Here is a 14,817-nt window from a genome sequence, read left to right on the forward strand (position 1 = left end):
ATTGATGATGATGATGATGATGATGATTCTTAATTAACCGTAGAGAAGATTCTAATCATCACTCGGATTAATTCAATAATTTTTTCGTTATTATGTCTAGTTCTTGTGTCGTTGTAAATAATAGTTTATTATTTTTTTTCCTTCTTTATTAGATTTCTTTCACAATCTTCTTTAATTTTTTTTCTTTTTCTTCTTCTTGTTCTTCCTCTTCTTCTTCTTTTTCTTCTTCTTCTTCTTCTTTGTTTTTATTTTTTTATTGGCGCAGGACGTCATAAAATGTTCTTTCTTTTTCCTCTGAGTAGATCTATTTCTCTGACCTAAGGTGCCTTGAAGAAAAGGCCTCCGACCTCTCTTTGGCTCTTCGAACTTTCCCCGACAAGCACCTCGGTGATCATCGGTAATTGTGCAAGGAATTATGTACCTACTTGCTCTTTCTCTCCCTCTTTCTCGTCTGACGAAGAGTTAACAAAGGATTTTTATTAAAGGAGATTCTGTGAATTTCTTTTATTAAATAAATGACAAGGATAACATCAGTTTTTCTACGTAAAAACAAACTCCTCGATCGTCTTTGTCGCCAAAAAGACAAAATTTTAATGATCTTATATACATATCAACGCCAAAGATAGGATTGTAAACCATATAAGAAATGATTTCAATATCTACGACGAAAACAACGACAAGGAATAACGTTAAAATTGACAAATTTCTAATAAACAGAAACAAAAAAAAAATAAAGATATACGCGCAATTAATAATTATAATAAAATAATAATCAATAAAATGATCTCTCTCCAGAAACTAATTGAATTGAAGTGAAATTTAGATTACTGCATGAAAACCTTTATAACAAAATATTCGCGGTTAATGTTGAATAGAGTAGAATGAACGAAGACACAGCAGACACATGGGCAGACACACACGAAAGAAAAGAAAGGAGACGTTTTGGGAACACACTAGTCCGTAATCCTAGTTTCTCTTTGTTCTGTTAACCGAGATCACTCGAGGTGAAATAGAAAGAAAATGAAAGAAAATGAAGGCTGTTTCCTTTTCTTTTCACCGCTTTCTCGTTATTCGTATTGAGATGTTTGTAGACTCTTGGAAGCAACGAGAAGTAGAATGGGACGAGAGAGGAACGAAATATTGGAGGGAGGTTAGAGGGGTGGTGCATGAGCTCTCATTGAATCATCAAGCGTACGCGAATGGCCAGCACAAAACGCGAATTAACGCAATGTGATACTAAATGATAATAAGAATAAAGATATAATTATTCTGTAGCGTGCGACTGCTCGGGACACGTCTATTTCAGATGAACAAAATGTATAATAGGGAAAGAGAAAGAAAAAGAGTCGCTTCGAATAGTATAAGCAGCTAACCTTTCTCACCCTCATCCTCATCCCTCACCATCTGATCCACGAACCTACCCTGCCTGATCATCTTTCAATTTTTCCATCATTTTCGAGTAGTAGACGGACTAGGGTTACGCAATCAACATTATTTTAACGTTTAATTAATTATGCTTATTTTGTATGTGTGTATATTATACACGCATATTCACGAAGCTGGGTGCTCAGATATTCCCTAAGAGCTAACGAATGTATTGTATGTAGAAATATTTACTTTTAAAGCGTCTTTCCTTCGATAATTTTACTTTTTTTTCTTTTTGTTCAACATAAAACATTCGAAGAAGTCAATATTCTAGAGATTTTTTGCTGCGAATTCCAAAAAGAAATGTGTAATCGTTCTAAACGATCGTGATTTTATTATCCTTGTTATATAGTATCGAATCCGTCCTGAATAGAACAAAAAAGAGAAGATCAGTACTTTTAACGTCTCTCACGGGTAATCTGAGCGAAGTTTCATAGTTTTTAAGTATTTTCCGAGCGGTGAGCGTCCTCTGCGTGCTTTTTTAGTGTTCATAGTCTTTACGATGAAATAAATTAATTTCGAAAATGGGAGAAGTATGTAAAAATGAACAGATAAAACAGAAGCGAGCAAAAGAATTCGTTATTTCTTTTTCTTTTTGCGTTTTTACTTTCTTGACAATCCTTTTACTTGATATTCCTGATATTATAATCATTTTTCTTGACCAAAAACAAAATATATTGTTTGTCGAATAAAAATTCCAAACGAAGTGAAAGATAAGTATAAGTCAAGTAAAGGAAAGGGAAGGAGCCAACGATGTTAAGCTAACGGTTCAAAGAGTCTTGGACTTTCGAAGAAAAAGAAAAGAAAAAAAAACGAAACCCGTTATCGATTGGGCTACGTTCCAGTCGTCCAACCTACGTAAAGGCGTTTGAAAGCATTCCGTTGGTGGCTGCCTCGATTGCATAATTACGGGATGATAAATAAGATGCAGGTTTTCTCGTTTTGTAGGCTCCCCGGAGATCGGTTAGACTCCTGCCACCTACCAGTTTTCTTCGTGAACGTAAATATCCATGAAGCATGTAAGGTCGAGGTTGTTGAAACCGGCTTCGTGAATGGTTGCAGGAAGAATAAGGCCTTATTGAACGCACGTTTCGCGCTATAATTCTGCATTCTGTATCGCGTGTCGAGTCATACCTTCGGGCTTATGCGTTAAACAACGTCCGTTTCGATAGGCACGCTTTCTCTCTTCGATGATCCTTTAAATGACCCTTGGCAACGTCAACGCAAACCTGTTATTGCTTTCAATCGTCGAGCAAAACGTCTTCATATCTTTTTTTATCATCGAAGGAAATTAATCAAATTAAAGGAGGGGAAGGTGGTGTGGGTAGATCGATGAATTATTAAATATAATTAATCATTTCTTTGACAATGAACTTCAATAAAATGAATCGTAGCAAGATTAACAACAGGTATACCAAGATCTATTGATTTCGTCAGTGACATCGTTAATTCTTATATTGGATAGGTTTTTGTTTAACGATCAACTCGTATTTTTGTTATAGTTAACTCCTTCCTTTTACTACCGTGACGGTAATAAGAAATTAATAGATCGATCTAATATGAATGGAATTAGAATAAAATCACTTTCCTTAATCAGTAGATTGGAACGGGTAAAGCAACTTACTTTTGAAACATGTCAGACGCGTCTTTGGCAGCCAGCAGTCTTGTTATTGGTCGATAACTCCGGCCAATGGCCTGGACAGTCTACTTATGGAACACCTTGGAGATTCTACTCTTGATCGAACGGATATTGTCTCGAAACCGTTGGAAAATAGAAATTCATGAAATCGAGTCGATGTGATGAGGAGCGTGATTCTGAAAAGTACCGTTGCCGGAGAAATTGCATAATGGAGCTTCTTGTTTTTCGCCGGGAGTGTGCAGACATCGTGGTACCTGGCTAATATTTATTGGCAAGAGGTCCGCATCGGCGTCATTGACCAACGTTCGTCTCTTCGGTTCTCTCCTATCGTTGACTGGTCAGAGTTTCTCGTGAAGAGTACCGTAAGAACTAACGTCAATACGTTGGTAAGCGTAAAGAGGAGGGGAGCCTATTGATGCCCGGTCAACGCTCTTGCATTCTACCTTCTACCTCCCTAATGTATATAAAGAAGAAGCATCGTATGGATTTCAAGGCAGATACCAAGAACAACATGTACGGTAAGGTGCTTTTGATTCTTACAACGACTCTGGCTATGACCAGTGCCCAGATACCTACTCTGGGTTGGTGTCCAGAGTACGTCCCAATGGCGAACTTTGACATGAACAGGGTAAGTTGAGCAATCTTTATTTTGGCACTCTAATTCGAAGCTGCATTTGTTCACATATATCCTTGTTGTTACCTTACAAAAAATGCTCGAATATTAAACAGATTTTAACGATTATATCGTATTGTTATAGTTTTTGGGCACATGGTACGAAGCGGAAAGGTATTTCCAACTCGCCGAAGTGGTTTCACGCTGCGTCATGTCGAATTACACAAAAGGTCCTGATGGCAAGCTTCGCGTGAGCAACGAAGTTACGAGCAGAATGTAAGTGTAATTTATTTAAAGAGTGTCGGAGATCGGATATAAATATCTTTATTATTTACTTATATAGTACCGGAATCAAGAGAATATTGGAAGGTGAAATCAAACAGGCAGCATCAAAGGCAGAGGAAGGGAAATTGCACGTGAAATATACTGCTTTACCTCTAACTCCAGAGACGCATTATTCAGTGTTAGAAACTGATTATGATAACTATGCAGTGTTGTGGAGCTGTTCCGGTATTGGTCCGATCAATGCCCAAAATGCTTGGGTAATGACCAGAGAGAGAAACGCACCTGGATCGATACTTCAAAAGGTACTCCTCCCTTTCTAAAAATTAATAAATATTTTTCTACGATACGCATTAGATTCGATCAGAGTACATAATATGAAGCTTGTTTTAGAAGTTCATATAATAAGGAAATAAATCTAAATACAAATAATTGTTTTAGGCTTATGGCGTTTTGGACAAATACAAAATTTCCAAAACATTTTTCGTGAAGACGAATCAAGATGATTGCGTTTATCAAGCAACGAGTACGGTTACCATTCAGGATAGCACTGCAGTCAATGCGGAAAAGGAAGAATCCGAGACAACTGATGAGCACGCGCGAAACGTGTCTCTTTTGCCCGAGGACTCGGCTACCAAACCAGTCCGACACGTAGAAGAATCGATTTTCGAGGAGAAAATACCGCAAAAGGTAGAAACCGTACCGCAAAGAATTCTCAAAGTCGCGGAGTTTGCAAAAAAGGATGATAAGTTAGTCGAAAAGCCGACAAAGGGCTCGGAGGATTTGGAAAAGAAATCGAATTTAAAAAAATTCGACGACAAATTAAAAAAGAAAGAAGAAATTTTGGAAATACCGAAAGAATCATAAAGGACGAGCTCGTAAATAGTCCCATCGATCTTGTTAATCTTGTTTACGAGAAGAGTAGAAATGACGAAATTACGAATTATTTTGTACGATACGGCATCGATTTTTGATCTTTTGATCTAATACGATATAATTTTTCTCTCGAAGAAAATATAGGAACAAAAGGGCATCGGTCTCGTCTCGTTAATCAAAATCGTTATTTATTATATAAGTAATCGATCGATTAAACGTCGAAAAGTTAGGTAAGTTAAACTCAAGGAACGTTTATAAATGTAAGAAAAATAAAAAAGATAAAAATCAAGTCGAATAAATTGTTATATAAAAATGTTTTCTCAAAAATCAACCGTAGAGATGTTTTATATTTTTTTTTCTCTAATCCTTTATAGAAATAAGAGATTTTCAATATGATTAGAAATCTCTGGAATGTTCGAAAACACGTTTTACATACGAAAATTCTTATTCGAATATTTTATTTTTTTCTTCAATCCGATAAGACTTGACATTTATACAAGGTTACTCAAATAGAATATCAAATGCTTATAGATTTTTATTATTAAGTAAACTGATTTCGTATAAGAACAGGCACGCTTCATAATATCAATACGATTTAAAATAAGAACTGAATCTAAAGATATTCTATATATACAAGAGGTGGCTATTAAAAAACGTAAAACACTTTTTGAATCACTTTATACATAGAACGTAATGCATTAGATCGCTTCATAACTCTTATTATTTATCGTTAAAGAATGAAAAAAGAAAAACAAGAAAGCCTTGATTATAAACTTCTTTTATGTTAGTTAGGTAAATATTAAAAACAATTACAAGGCAAATACTTTTTACATTATCTACCGATAAAACATTTTTTTAAAGATTATAAAAAACATTAAAGCGAGTATAATCTAAAAGGTAAGATTAAAAAGATTAACTTATGTAATGAGACAGAGTGCGTAAGCAGAGAAGATTATTACTCGGTCAACGATCCAACAAAAAGTTACCGATCTCTATGCCTATTTCTCTCTTTCTTTCACCTACTTCATTTTATGAGCTAATTGAAAATAATCGGAGATATTTGTTCGGAGACTGGCACTCTTGAAACTTGAAATGACGTACATATATGTATACCGTTATTGACCCACTAACTGATAGAACTCTTTTGGACGCATCCACTGCGTCTTGCGACGAGGAAGAGTAGAAAGACCAGTCATTGTGAAACTCTTCGTTGCATCGGAAGTATCATATTCTTGTGTCCTGCGACGAATAATTCTCTTGTCTGGGTCAACGACGTTCTTTATCTTATTGTCATTCGATCGGTGTCTTTTATCTCCTTCCATTATACTGTCTCTTTCTTTTTCTCTCTCTTTCTTTCTCTATTTGAATACCTCTTAAGGTCAAGGTTACTAGGTGAGTTCGTTCGTCTTACTCTGGCACACACACGTGTTATTTTTACGAAACACTTTTCACTAATTAGTATACCAAATATCATTTTTGTACATCTGTTTCTGTAGTAAAAAAATAATCAATTTTGGTTCATTTTTTGTACTTTTCATAGCCTGACATTCTCGTTTTAGGTATGACGCAATTATGTAAATAACGTTTTCATTATGAGCAATGTGTTTTTTTTTACGTTGTGTACACGTGCGTGTATTTGTTTCTCTTTCAATCTTCGAATAATTATTGCACCTACGTAAATAACTGGTCGAACGCGCGGAATAGTATAGCACAGTCATTAAAAGATTACATATGTATATATTATTGAAAAATTAACATAGATATTCGTTCTAGTAAAATTCAACATTGTTATAATATTTGTTTAACACGATGTTCGAGTTTTAGTACGTGTGCTATTTAAAAGTCTAATAGATATTTATATATATTATGTATTTATTATTTGTTACTACAGAGCTGATGGAATTTTTTTTTAATTGGTCTTCTAGTAAGATTTTTTGTTATAATCTCGACAATGTTTATCAATGTTGCTACATGTTCACAGATAATTATTATCTTACAATGTAATTAATTGCATCGAGTATTATTTGCTTGTTCATCGTTAACGTTTTGTGCAGTACTTGATGAATCATATGATTTTTTGTAACAGAGAAATTTAATTAAAAGTGATTTGATGGAACAAGTTAAGAAATGATAAAAAAATTGTCCTTCTAGGAAAAATTATGCGACGATTTTAACGTGTTCTCAGTAATTTATCGAATGTCACTTATTTTTTTCCTTTCATTTTGTCTAGACACAAATTCATTTTAACGACCATTCGCTTTCAAAAGGAAATATCATTTTTTCCATCATTTTCACACTATTCATCAATACCTTAGGGTTATAAATTTATTTTATTTTTTCTTAACTATGTTTTAACATCACTCAAACGAAGCTACAATGATATGACAAACGATATACAATTTATCACTCCTTAAGTCACCTAACGTTACTACTTTTTTTATAATTCTCGATAGGAAAGAATATTTACGTATTTACTTGCATAACAGCGTTTTTATTTTCAACATATTATGTTTTAATCAATAACGTTTCTTAACATTGCATCAATATGTATTACAATAACGATTAATATTCATGGAAGTACACATTTGTAAATTCACCTATCGGTTTGATATAATTACTTCTAATTATTACAGTATATGTCGGATGACAAATTTTATTTAAAAATAATTAGGTTTCCATCTCTCTTTTGAGCAGACGTTTGGTCTGGCAATATTTATAGTAACACTTATCATAAAGTATTATTTAAATTGATCGTTAATTTGCGCATACCTCGTTGTCAAGTCGATTTGAAATTAATTATTTAAAGTTATTTTGTACGAATAAATAAATATAGAATATAATTGTCGATATATATATATTGATTCGATTAAATTCGAATATTGCAATTGATTGTGACTGTAGTCATACACCTATCTATCTTGTTGTTTTGACGACAAAACGTATAAATTATTAATGTGTTGACATTCGGGATCAATCGATTTTAGTCATTTTCGCAGATAACATGTTAAGAAGTATAGCCTAGTTTTCATACGTGAGGCTCTCTATCTCTCTAAAGATATTTATTATAAGAACGTGTCGGTATCCAAATAGAAAAATTTTACACCACTTATTATTATACGGTCGTGTGCACTTATTCCCACTAATGATACTGACGCATAAATAAGCGAGTTACTATCAAACATATGGTTAGTTTCAGTTCAGATTGGTTCGCGAACAGACCTAAGGCTCTACGATCGTTACAACTGTTGCAAAGCTACAATCTAGTCGGTAAGAAAATATTGACTTTTTATGTTATTAAATCATAGTGATTTATTTTTTTGTACAATCGGACAATGTAAAGAATTAAGATTTTTTAAATGTCAAAACTAAATTTAGATTGAAAGGAAAAAGGAAACTTGAAAAGAAATTCTAAGCTTTTAAAAAATTTGTTTTATATTAGCTTACTCAATCATCGTCCTAATAATTTCATTTAATTTTGAAATTCTTTCTCTCTTTTCCCGTTACAGCTATGTTATCGTTATCAATAATTCTTGTTTTGGTGGGTATGGCATCGGCCCAAATACCAGCTTTGGGCAGTTGTCCAGATGTCCAAATTCTTACCGACTTTGATTTAGGAAAGGTGAGTTTGCGTTAGACGATAATTCCAACCATAAATATTTGTCCCAACTTCATTATTTCTTATCAAAGTTAATATTTTTTTCTTCAGTTTTTTTATTACTCTTAAGGACGATTTAAAAAAGTCGTTAATCGTGATAATTGTACTTTGTTCTTATCGTAAAAATATTTTCTATCTTTTTATGTGATACTTATAAGAAATAATTTGACAGTATCTGGGAGTATGGTACGAGATAGAAAAATATTTTTCGGTGTTCGAGCTTGGTGGAAAATGCGTAGAAGCTAATTACACGCTCAAAGATAACACAACGGTGTATGTAATAAATCGACAAATTTCTTCTATGTGAGTAAGCCGCTGTCCTCAATTCCTAGAACGTAATATTATTCAAGTAATGTACGTATGAATTTTCCGTTCCGATTTTTTTTATTTTCTTATAGAACTGGCATCGCTATGTCGATCGAAGGATATGCAAAATTTGAGGGACCACCGAACGAATCGAAATTGCTCGTAACTTTCCCATCTGTACCATTTGCGGGGGATGCTCCTTATTGGGTCTTAGGAACCGATTATAAAAACTATGCTGTCGTTTGGAGTTGTAGAAATTACGGAATATTCAAGTAAGTTTCATTACTTCTCTGCACCCTTTTAACAAGGAAAAAACATTGCGGCTAACGATCCCTTCTTTTTTATAAATCGATTTTTGTTAAATTGGTCAAAAATTTCATTTTTTCGTTTGCAGCGCTAAAATTGTTTGGATCTTGGCACGAGAACGCTCACCATCTGTCGCTGTTATGCAGGAAGCTTACCAAGTTCTCGACAGAAACAAAATAAGTAGAGCTTATTTCATACGCACGGATCAAAGGAATTGTACAGTGAATTATTAAAAAATACGCTATTGCTTCTTCTGCACATTTAATTTAAGGATTACGTGATTGTTATGTATTTGATAGAAATTGTAAAAGAAATTTTACCAAATTATTGTGATCATGCAACCCTTTAGTTTTAAATATATGTATTATTGTTATTAATATATAACTCGATCGGTAAGACAGAAATTGCATTTACCGTCCAATTTCTACTTGATCAACTAATCGTAAACAGATATTTACTATTGTCTTTGTATAAAGGTGCAACCCCATGGTGACGCTTGACGCTTATTTTGAGCGTCAAATTATGGCTCCATCTAGCTGAAATAAGTGGAGTCACATCCAGCGTCAAATTGTGAAAAGCTAAACACAAATTAGCTTTTTATTCTCAGGCTTGAGCGTTAATTAATAATTAAAATAATCGACTTTGGCAAGCTGAAAATAGCTGTATTGTTTATTAATAAATAAATTTAATTCAAAACATTAAACAAAAATAATTCTTATTTAAATATATTTCTAAAAATTTTCAATCAAAAGCAATGAAACTCTTTGAGAATGTAAGTATTTGATTATATATGGAATAAACGATAATTATGACAATAATATTAAAAATGAGATTAAGGATTTACTTTAAGTATATCTCGAGATATCGACTTTCAATATTTCAATATGAATTTTTGTTGACGTTGGACATGACTCTACTTATTTCAGCTAGATGGTGCCCTAATTTGACGCTCAAAATCAGCGTCAAGCGTCATCATGGAGTTGCACTCTATCGTATATTTTCGATTTTGAGGAGAATCAGATGGAAAAGTGAAATTTACAATCATTGATTGATTTGTGTATCTGTAAAAAAAATTAGCTAATTATTTTTAATCTTGTAGATAAGGCAGATTACTACACGATTTATCACTTTGGTTGGCATATATGGTAAAATCAATGATCTCGAAAAAACGTTGAGAGTGCAGTCTTTTGCAAGAGTCGACGAGTTAGAGTTGCATAGTTACCTAAGGTGTTGAATATACAATTCTTATGTAATTTTGTTTATTTTCCGATTATTCAGATCTATTGATCAGGATGTACTATTTATTTAGTATAAGTTATATCATAAATTTACTTCTAACAATATGAACGTCGAGTAATAAAAAAATAATAAAATAAGCGAGAAAGAGATCAGTATCTTTACATTAGGACGCAATAAGGATATATTTGACAGTAAAATGAAAGACCGGATTAAACGGAAGCAAAGTTTGACAACGTAAACGCAAATCATTTCGGGGGGAGGGGTCTCACGTTAAAAATGCAGGAAATGGGAAGGCAGATGAGAAAATAAATCGCGCAGAACGAAAGCGCGACAATAGCAGTTAAATTAAATAAATAAAGGAACGAAGGGGTGGAAAGGTAAAGGTCGGAGGGTGTGGTCGCGTGCAAGCTGACTTTTATCATCGTCGCGTGTCGCTCGTGCAAACAACCGAGCTCATTCGAACCATCATCGTTCGGTCGTTTCATCAACGATGCATTGTTCGTTCGTTCGTGGAAAGAAGAGACCTGGTTTGTCCCACAAAGCATCCACGGGAGAAACGGATAAGAGTTTTTCTCTCCAGAGAAATGGGCCGTCATCATTTTTCCCCATTAAAAGGTTTTTTGTTCTTATTATAATATTTAGACGTATTAAAAAAAGAAGAAGAAAAAAAAAAAGAATAAAACACTGCCCTTACGTAATTATTCGTTTAATACGAGACTTTGTTCGTCGTTGTTACGGAATGTTTTTATAACTTAATTAATTATAATTGACCGAGAGTAGAAACGTACGATCCACGTTCTCTCATCGTCAGAGAGTAGCAGTTGTTTCTCTAATCGTCGCAATCGCCGTCGATAAATTAAAGCAAGACGGAATCTAAATCACGATCTATAAAGAGGAAGAGGAAAACGTAGTTGGGATCACAGTGCTGATTTCTTGGCTGATCGCTTCGAGATTTGCCAGAAGGATGGGCCTTCGATATTCCGAGCATAAATGGGCAGAAGAGAAAGAGAGAGAGAGAGAGAGAGAAAGAGAGGGAGAGGATGAACTCTCCGAATCTCGCGTGGGCTCTTCGTATTTGGAAGGGCCAGGAACGAACGCCGCGCCGGTTCATAATAACAGGGTACATCGAGGCTAAACAAACATACACGCCCCTTGGCATCTTGCACCGAAAAAGCGTTAAGGGAAGAGATCGACGAACGAGAAGAGAGATAGAGAGAGAGAGAGATGAGAACAAATAAAAAAAAGACTAAAAGACCGAACAAACAAGAATGTATGGGATGAAAAAAAAAACGATTATTTTCTGCCACGTCACTCGCTTGTTGTGATGCGCGGAAAAGAAAACGGTATGACGAAGGAGATATTATTGGACACGGTCCATCGGTATATAAACGTTTACGAATCTAAATGTACACTAGTTAGGTATACCTAGATACTTGAAATTATTTATGGACTGATGGGTAAAGTAGTGTAAGAACTTTCGAAGCTCGATATGAGAATGAATTTACGAGGCTCAGGTAGAATAGCTAAGGCGTAATGAATAAATATCGATGAGCATCGAGGTCACGAGCTCGGCTAATAAATCGCTGATAAAGCGTAGACGAGGAATAAATTCTAAGAGAAGAGGCAAGTAGCGCTAAGCTAAAAGGAAATAAACGTGCAGTTTGGGGTGAGCAGTGGAGCTGATAAATCGTTGGAAGAACGCTTTGAAAAATTATATTTTTTTTCGATTAATGTTAAATACAGGCCAAGAAAAAAGATGGAGAGAGAAAGAGAGAGAGAGAGAGAATAAGAGATGGAAAAGTAGAAAAATCGGAAATGATGCGTGCAAAACGGGAGAAGGAAAGAAATACAAAATAAAAAGGGTAAAACAGGAGAAAGAGAAAAAGAAAAGGTAGATGAGGCGATGAGAGCAAACGAGAGGGACTACGAGAGAGAGAGAGAAAGAAAGAAAGAAGAGGGAAGAGAGCATTCTGGTTTGTGGGCATAGCCATATTGCCGGCGGGCCACAATTATGATAATAGCCCCCCCGAGTCTTGAGTCTTGTTAGAGCAAGATGAGCGCAAGCAACTCTTTTATCCATATCTTCTTGTTTTCAGATTTACCCTCGTCGCCGGCGTTGGTATACTTCAGCGTGGATACCACCGTGGATACTACCGTGGATACCACCGTGGATAGCAGTGTACTGTTTTTCCCCCGTAATATAGCTCCACGAGGTCACGAGGTGCCTCCTAAGAAATCGCTCTTTTCACAAGGAAAGAAGATGAATGCAAAAAACTTAACGTTCTTCTCTAATTCAGATGTTAATTTGTTCTTTTCGATTTATATCTACTTTGGTCGGTAGGTTTTTCTCTTTTTTCTAATTAGTAATTAAGTGAAATTTTCTTTTCCCAGATAAATCCATTCGAATCTCAAACAGATTTGAATTTTCATCTTTGTTAGTTCTACTTGCAATATAAAAGGTATGATATTACGAGCGATTCAGAATGCAACGTATTAGAAAATTCGCATATAAATAACGTCAGAGATCGAAGAAGCAGTATTTTTTCTTTGGAGAATCTCAAACATACATACTTCCCTCAGTTACCTTTTGATCATTAGGAAAGCTAGAAACCAACGCAAAGACGGGTCTCTGGTACTTGAATCACGAATAAGCGAAACGTTTGATATTACAAAAATCAAAGCTGGAGAAAGCTCGATTCTCCCATAGCCGGTTCGGAAATATAAAAAATGAAAGGCCGCGCAAGGATGAAAGGGTAGTTTTTTCGCTCTTTTTTCCAGAGGATTCAGTGGCTGTATAGAAAAAAAATAGTGGCGGAACTCGAGAAAAAAAAGAGAGCATCATATATACGTATACATATATAATTCATACATATTTGCGTTGAACATACGTATGTTGGATGTTTGTAACCGCGTCTACAAAACGCGCGCAAACGTTGTAAAAGGCAAACGGAGCGTGTTTTATCGCGCGCTTTTCATCGCGCGGCCCTTTTGAACGGCACACGCGTAAAGCGTTAATTGGAGGCCGCGCCGTGATCGGCCAAAGAAATTTCCTTTTTCTTTCTTCCTTTACTTTCTTCTATATTTCTTTTTTTTTTCTTTCCTTCTTTTTCTTCTTCTTCTTCTCTTCCTGTTACTTTTGCAGAAGCTTACTCTCAACACACCCGGTACATACCTACTGTCTCTACACATATGTACTTATTATCAGAATATGCATATGTTGTACGTATGTATATGGTAGTAGGGAATATAATGGTGCGAAATAGCGAAGAGGGAAGAAAAAAATTCAAAGAGAACTGCTTGTTTTTTATTTCTCTCTCTCTCTGTCTGTCTCTCTCACTTTCTCTCTTTTTCTCATTCAATACTTTTTCTCGTAGCTTTTGTGAAAGGTCAGCACATTGCAAAACGAATAATTATATTATTGCAATGTTATATAACTTTATTTACACTCTTTAATTATAGTTTATTTAATATCTCTGAGATATATCACCTTATGTATTTATTCTATTGCGAAGATATTTTTATATTTTCATTTTAATATATTAGATCTATAATATATATATGAACACGAGAATATATATCTATATCTATAGCACTCTATATCCTATGAAGTTTATATGAGATGGCATGAACGGTTAGTGCAATAGGATGTTCCAGTTCGATAAAATCGTGGTCGAAATGAAGCACTATCGTAAAAACTTCGATCACACAGATACACACCAGTATCGTAAGATTAATGATATATTATTACGTGGGTATCGTCGATGCATCTAAGTTTACACAAAGGAATCGTCAAATGTAACAGCAAATAGATACATCTAAAGATATAATAACGTATCTGTAATATGTTGGCTAATATATTTATAATATAATATTAAAAAAAAAATATTTTTCTTCAAAACGAGATAGAAAGAGTAAAGGAGAGGGAGAAAGCAAAGACAATGGATATTGATCGCGATTTGGCGCAAAGCTACTGCATCGAAAAGGAAGAAAATGCTCGATCGACCTAATTTCGTTCTTCCGGCCGCTCTCCTTTCTCGATTGTACATCGCCGGGTTTTTTAAGCTCAAAAAAAAAAATCACCATGAGAAAACATGCTTGAAAGTTCTTATATTTGATATATTTTCCAGAAGCCGTTAGCGGCCGGCTAGAAGATAAGCGATTTCGAATAAAAGGAGAATTTGGTGGAGGACTCGGGCAAGATATACGATTGTTTGTCGAGATTAGAGCCGACAAAGGGTTCCGTTCTGCCTCCTTAACTCTTTCTCTCTCTCTCTCTCTCTCTCTCACATTTTTTTTTGCCTTGATTTAAACGGGGCGTCCCGTATTTGCTCTAGATTAAACAGGCCTCCGTAAGAAGCCGATGTACTCCAAGTCCTCCTCTTGTTTATGATACGACCAACGGCAAAGCGTTAAGGATCCATTGTACATACGCTTACTTCGCGGATATATTTTATGTCTTCTTTCCTTTTTACTTTC

The 14,817-nt window shown here is 34.8% G+C and overlaps 2 protein-coding genes across 2 annotated transcripts; both read left to right on the forward strand.

The window, feature by feature from the left end:
- The first annotated feature begins 219 nt into the window (after positions 1 to 219).
- LOC122519975 (apolipoprotein D-like) lies at positions 220 to 5,127 on the forward strand. The gene is made up of 4 exons (XM_043639832.1): positions 220 to 3,692; positions 3,823 to 3,953; positions 4,021 to 4,264; positions 4,401 to 5,127. The coding sequence occupies exons 1-4, from the start codon at positions 3,480 to 3,482 to the stop codon at positions 4,824 to 4,826; spliced, it is 1,014 nt and encodes a 337-aa protein (XP_043495767.1). The 5' UTR covers positions 220 to 3,479; the 3' UTR covers positions 4,827 to 5,127.
- Positions 5,128 to 5,743: 616 nt separating this feature from the next.
- LOC122519978 (apolipoprotein D-like) lies at positions 5,744 to 9,805 on the forward strand. The gene is made up of 6 exons (XM_043639834.1): positions 5,744 to 6,227; positions 8,026 to 8,102; positions 8,342 to 8,454; positions 8,663 to 8,793; positions 8,889 to 9,068; positions 9,191 to 9,805. The coding sequence occupies exons 3-6, from the start codon at positions 8,344 to 8,346 to the stop codon at positions 9,333 to 9,335; spliced, it is 567 nt and encodes a 188-aa protein (XP_043495769.1). The 5' UTR covers positions 5,744 to 6,227; positions 8,026 to 8,102; positions 8,342 to 8,343; the 3' UTR covers positions 9,336 to 9,805.
- The last annotated feature ends 5,012 nt before the right edge of the window (positions 9,806 to 14,817 follow it).

The sequence above is a fragment of the Polistes fuscatus genome, unplaced genomic scaffold, assembly GCF_010416935.1.
Source record: "Polistes fuscatus isolate 324 unplaced genomic scaffold, CU_Pfus_HIC Scaffold3, whole genome shotgun sequence".
Taxonomy (NCBI): Eukaryota; Metazoa; Arthropoda; class Insecta; order Hymenoptera; family Vespidae; genus Polistes; species Polistes fuscatus.

What these genes read in the sequence shown, in the direction of transcription:
- LOC122519978 (XM_043639834.1), top strand. Translation starts at nt 8,344, where the DNA reads ATGTTATCGTTATCAATAATTCTTGTTTTGGTGGGTATGGCATCGGCC. An exon ending in AATCGACAAATTTCTTCTAT is followed by an intron (nt 8,794 to 8,888) that starts GTGAGTAAGCCG and finishes ATTTTCTTATAG; the next exon opens with AACTGGCATCGCTATGTCGA. An exon ending in AGAAATTACGGAATATTCAA is followed by an intron (nt 9,069 to 9,190) that starts GTAAGTTTCATT and finishes TTTCGTTTGCAG; the next exon opens with CGCTAAAATTGTTTGGATCT.
- LOC122519975 (XM_043639832.1), top strand. Translation starts at nt 3,480, where the DNA reads ATGCCCGGTCAACGCTCTTGCATTCTACCTTCTACCTCCCTAATGTAT. An exon ending in AACGAAGTTACGAGCAGAAT is followed by an intron (nt 3,954 to 4,020) that starts GTAAGTGTAATT and finishes TTACTTATATAG; the next exon opens with TACCGGAATCAAGAGAATAT. An exon ending in CTGGATCGATACTTCAAAAG is followed by an intron (nt 4,265 to 4,400) that starts GTACTCCTCCCT and finishes TAATTGTTTTAG; the next exon opens with GCTTATGGCGTTTTGGACAA.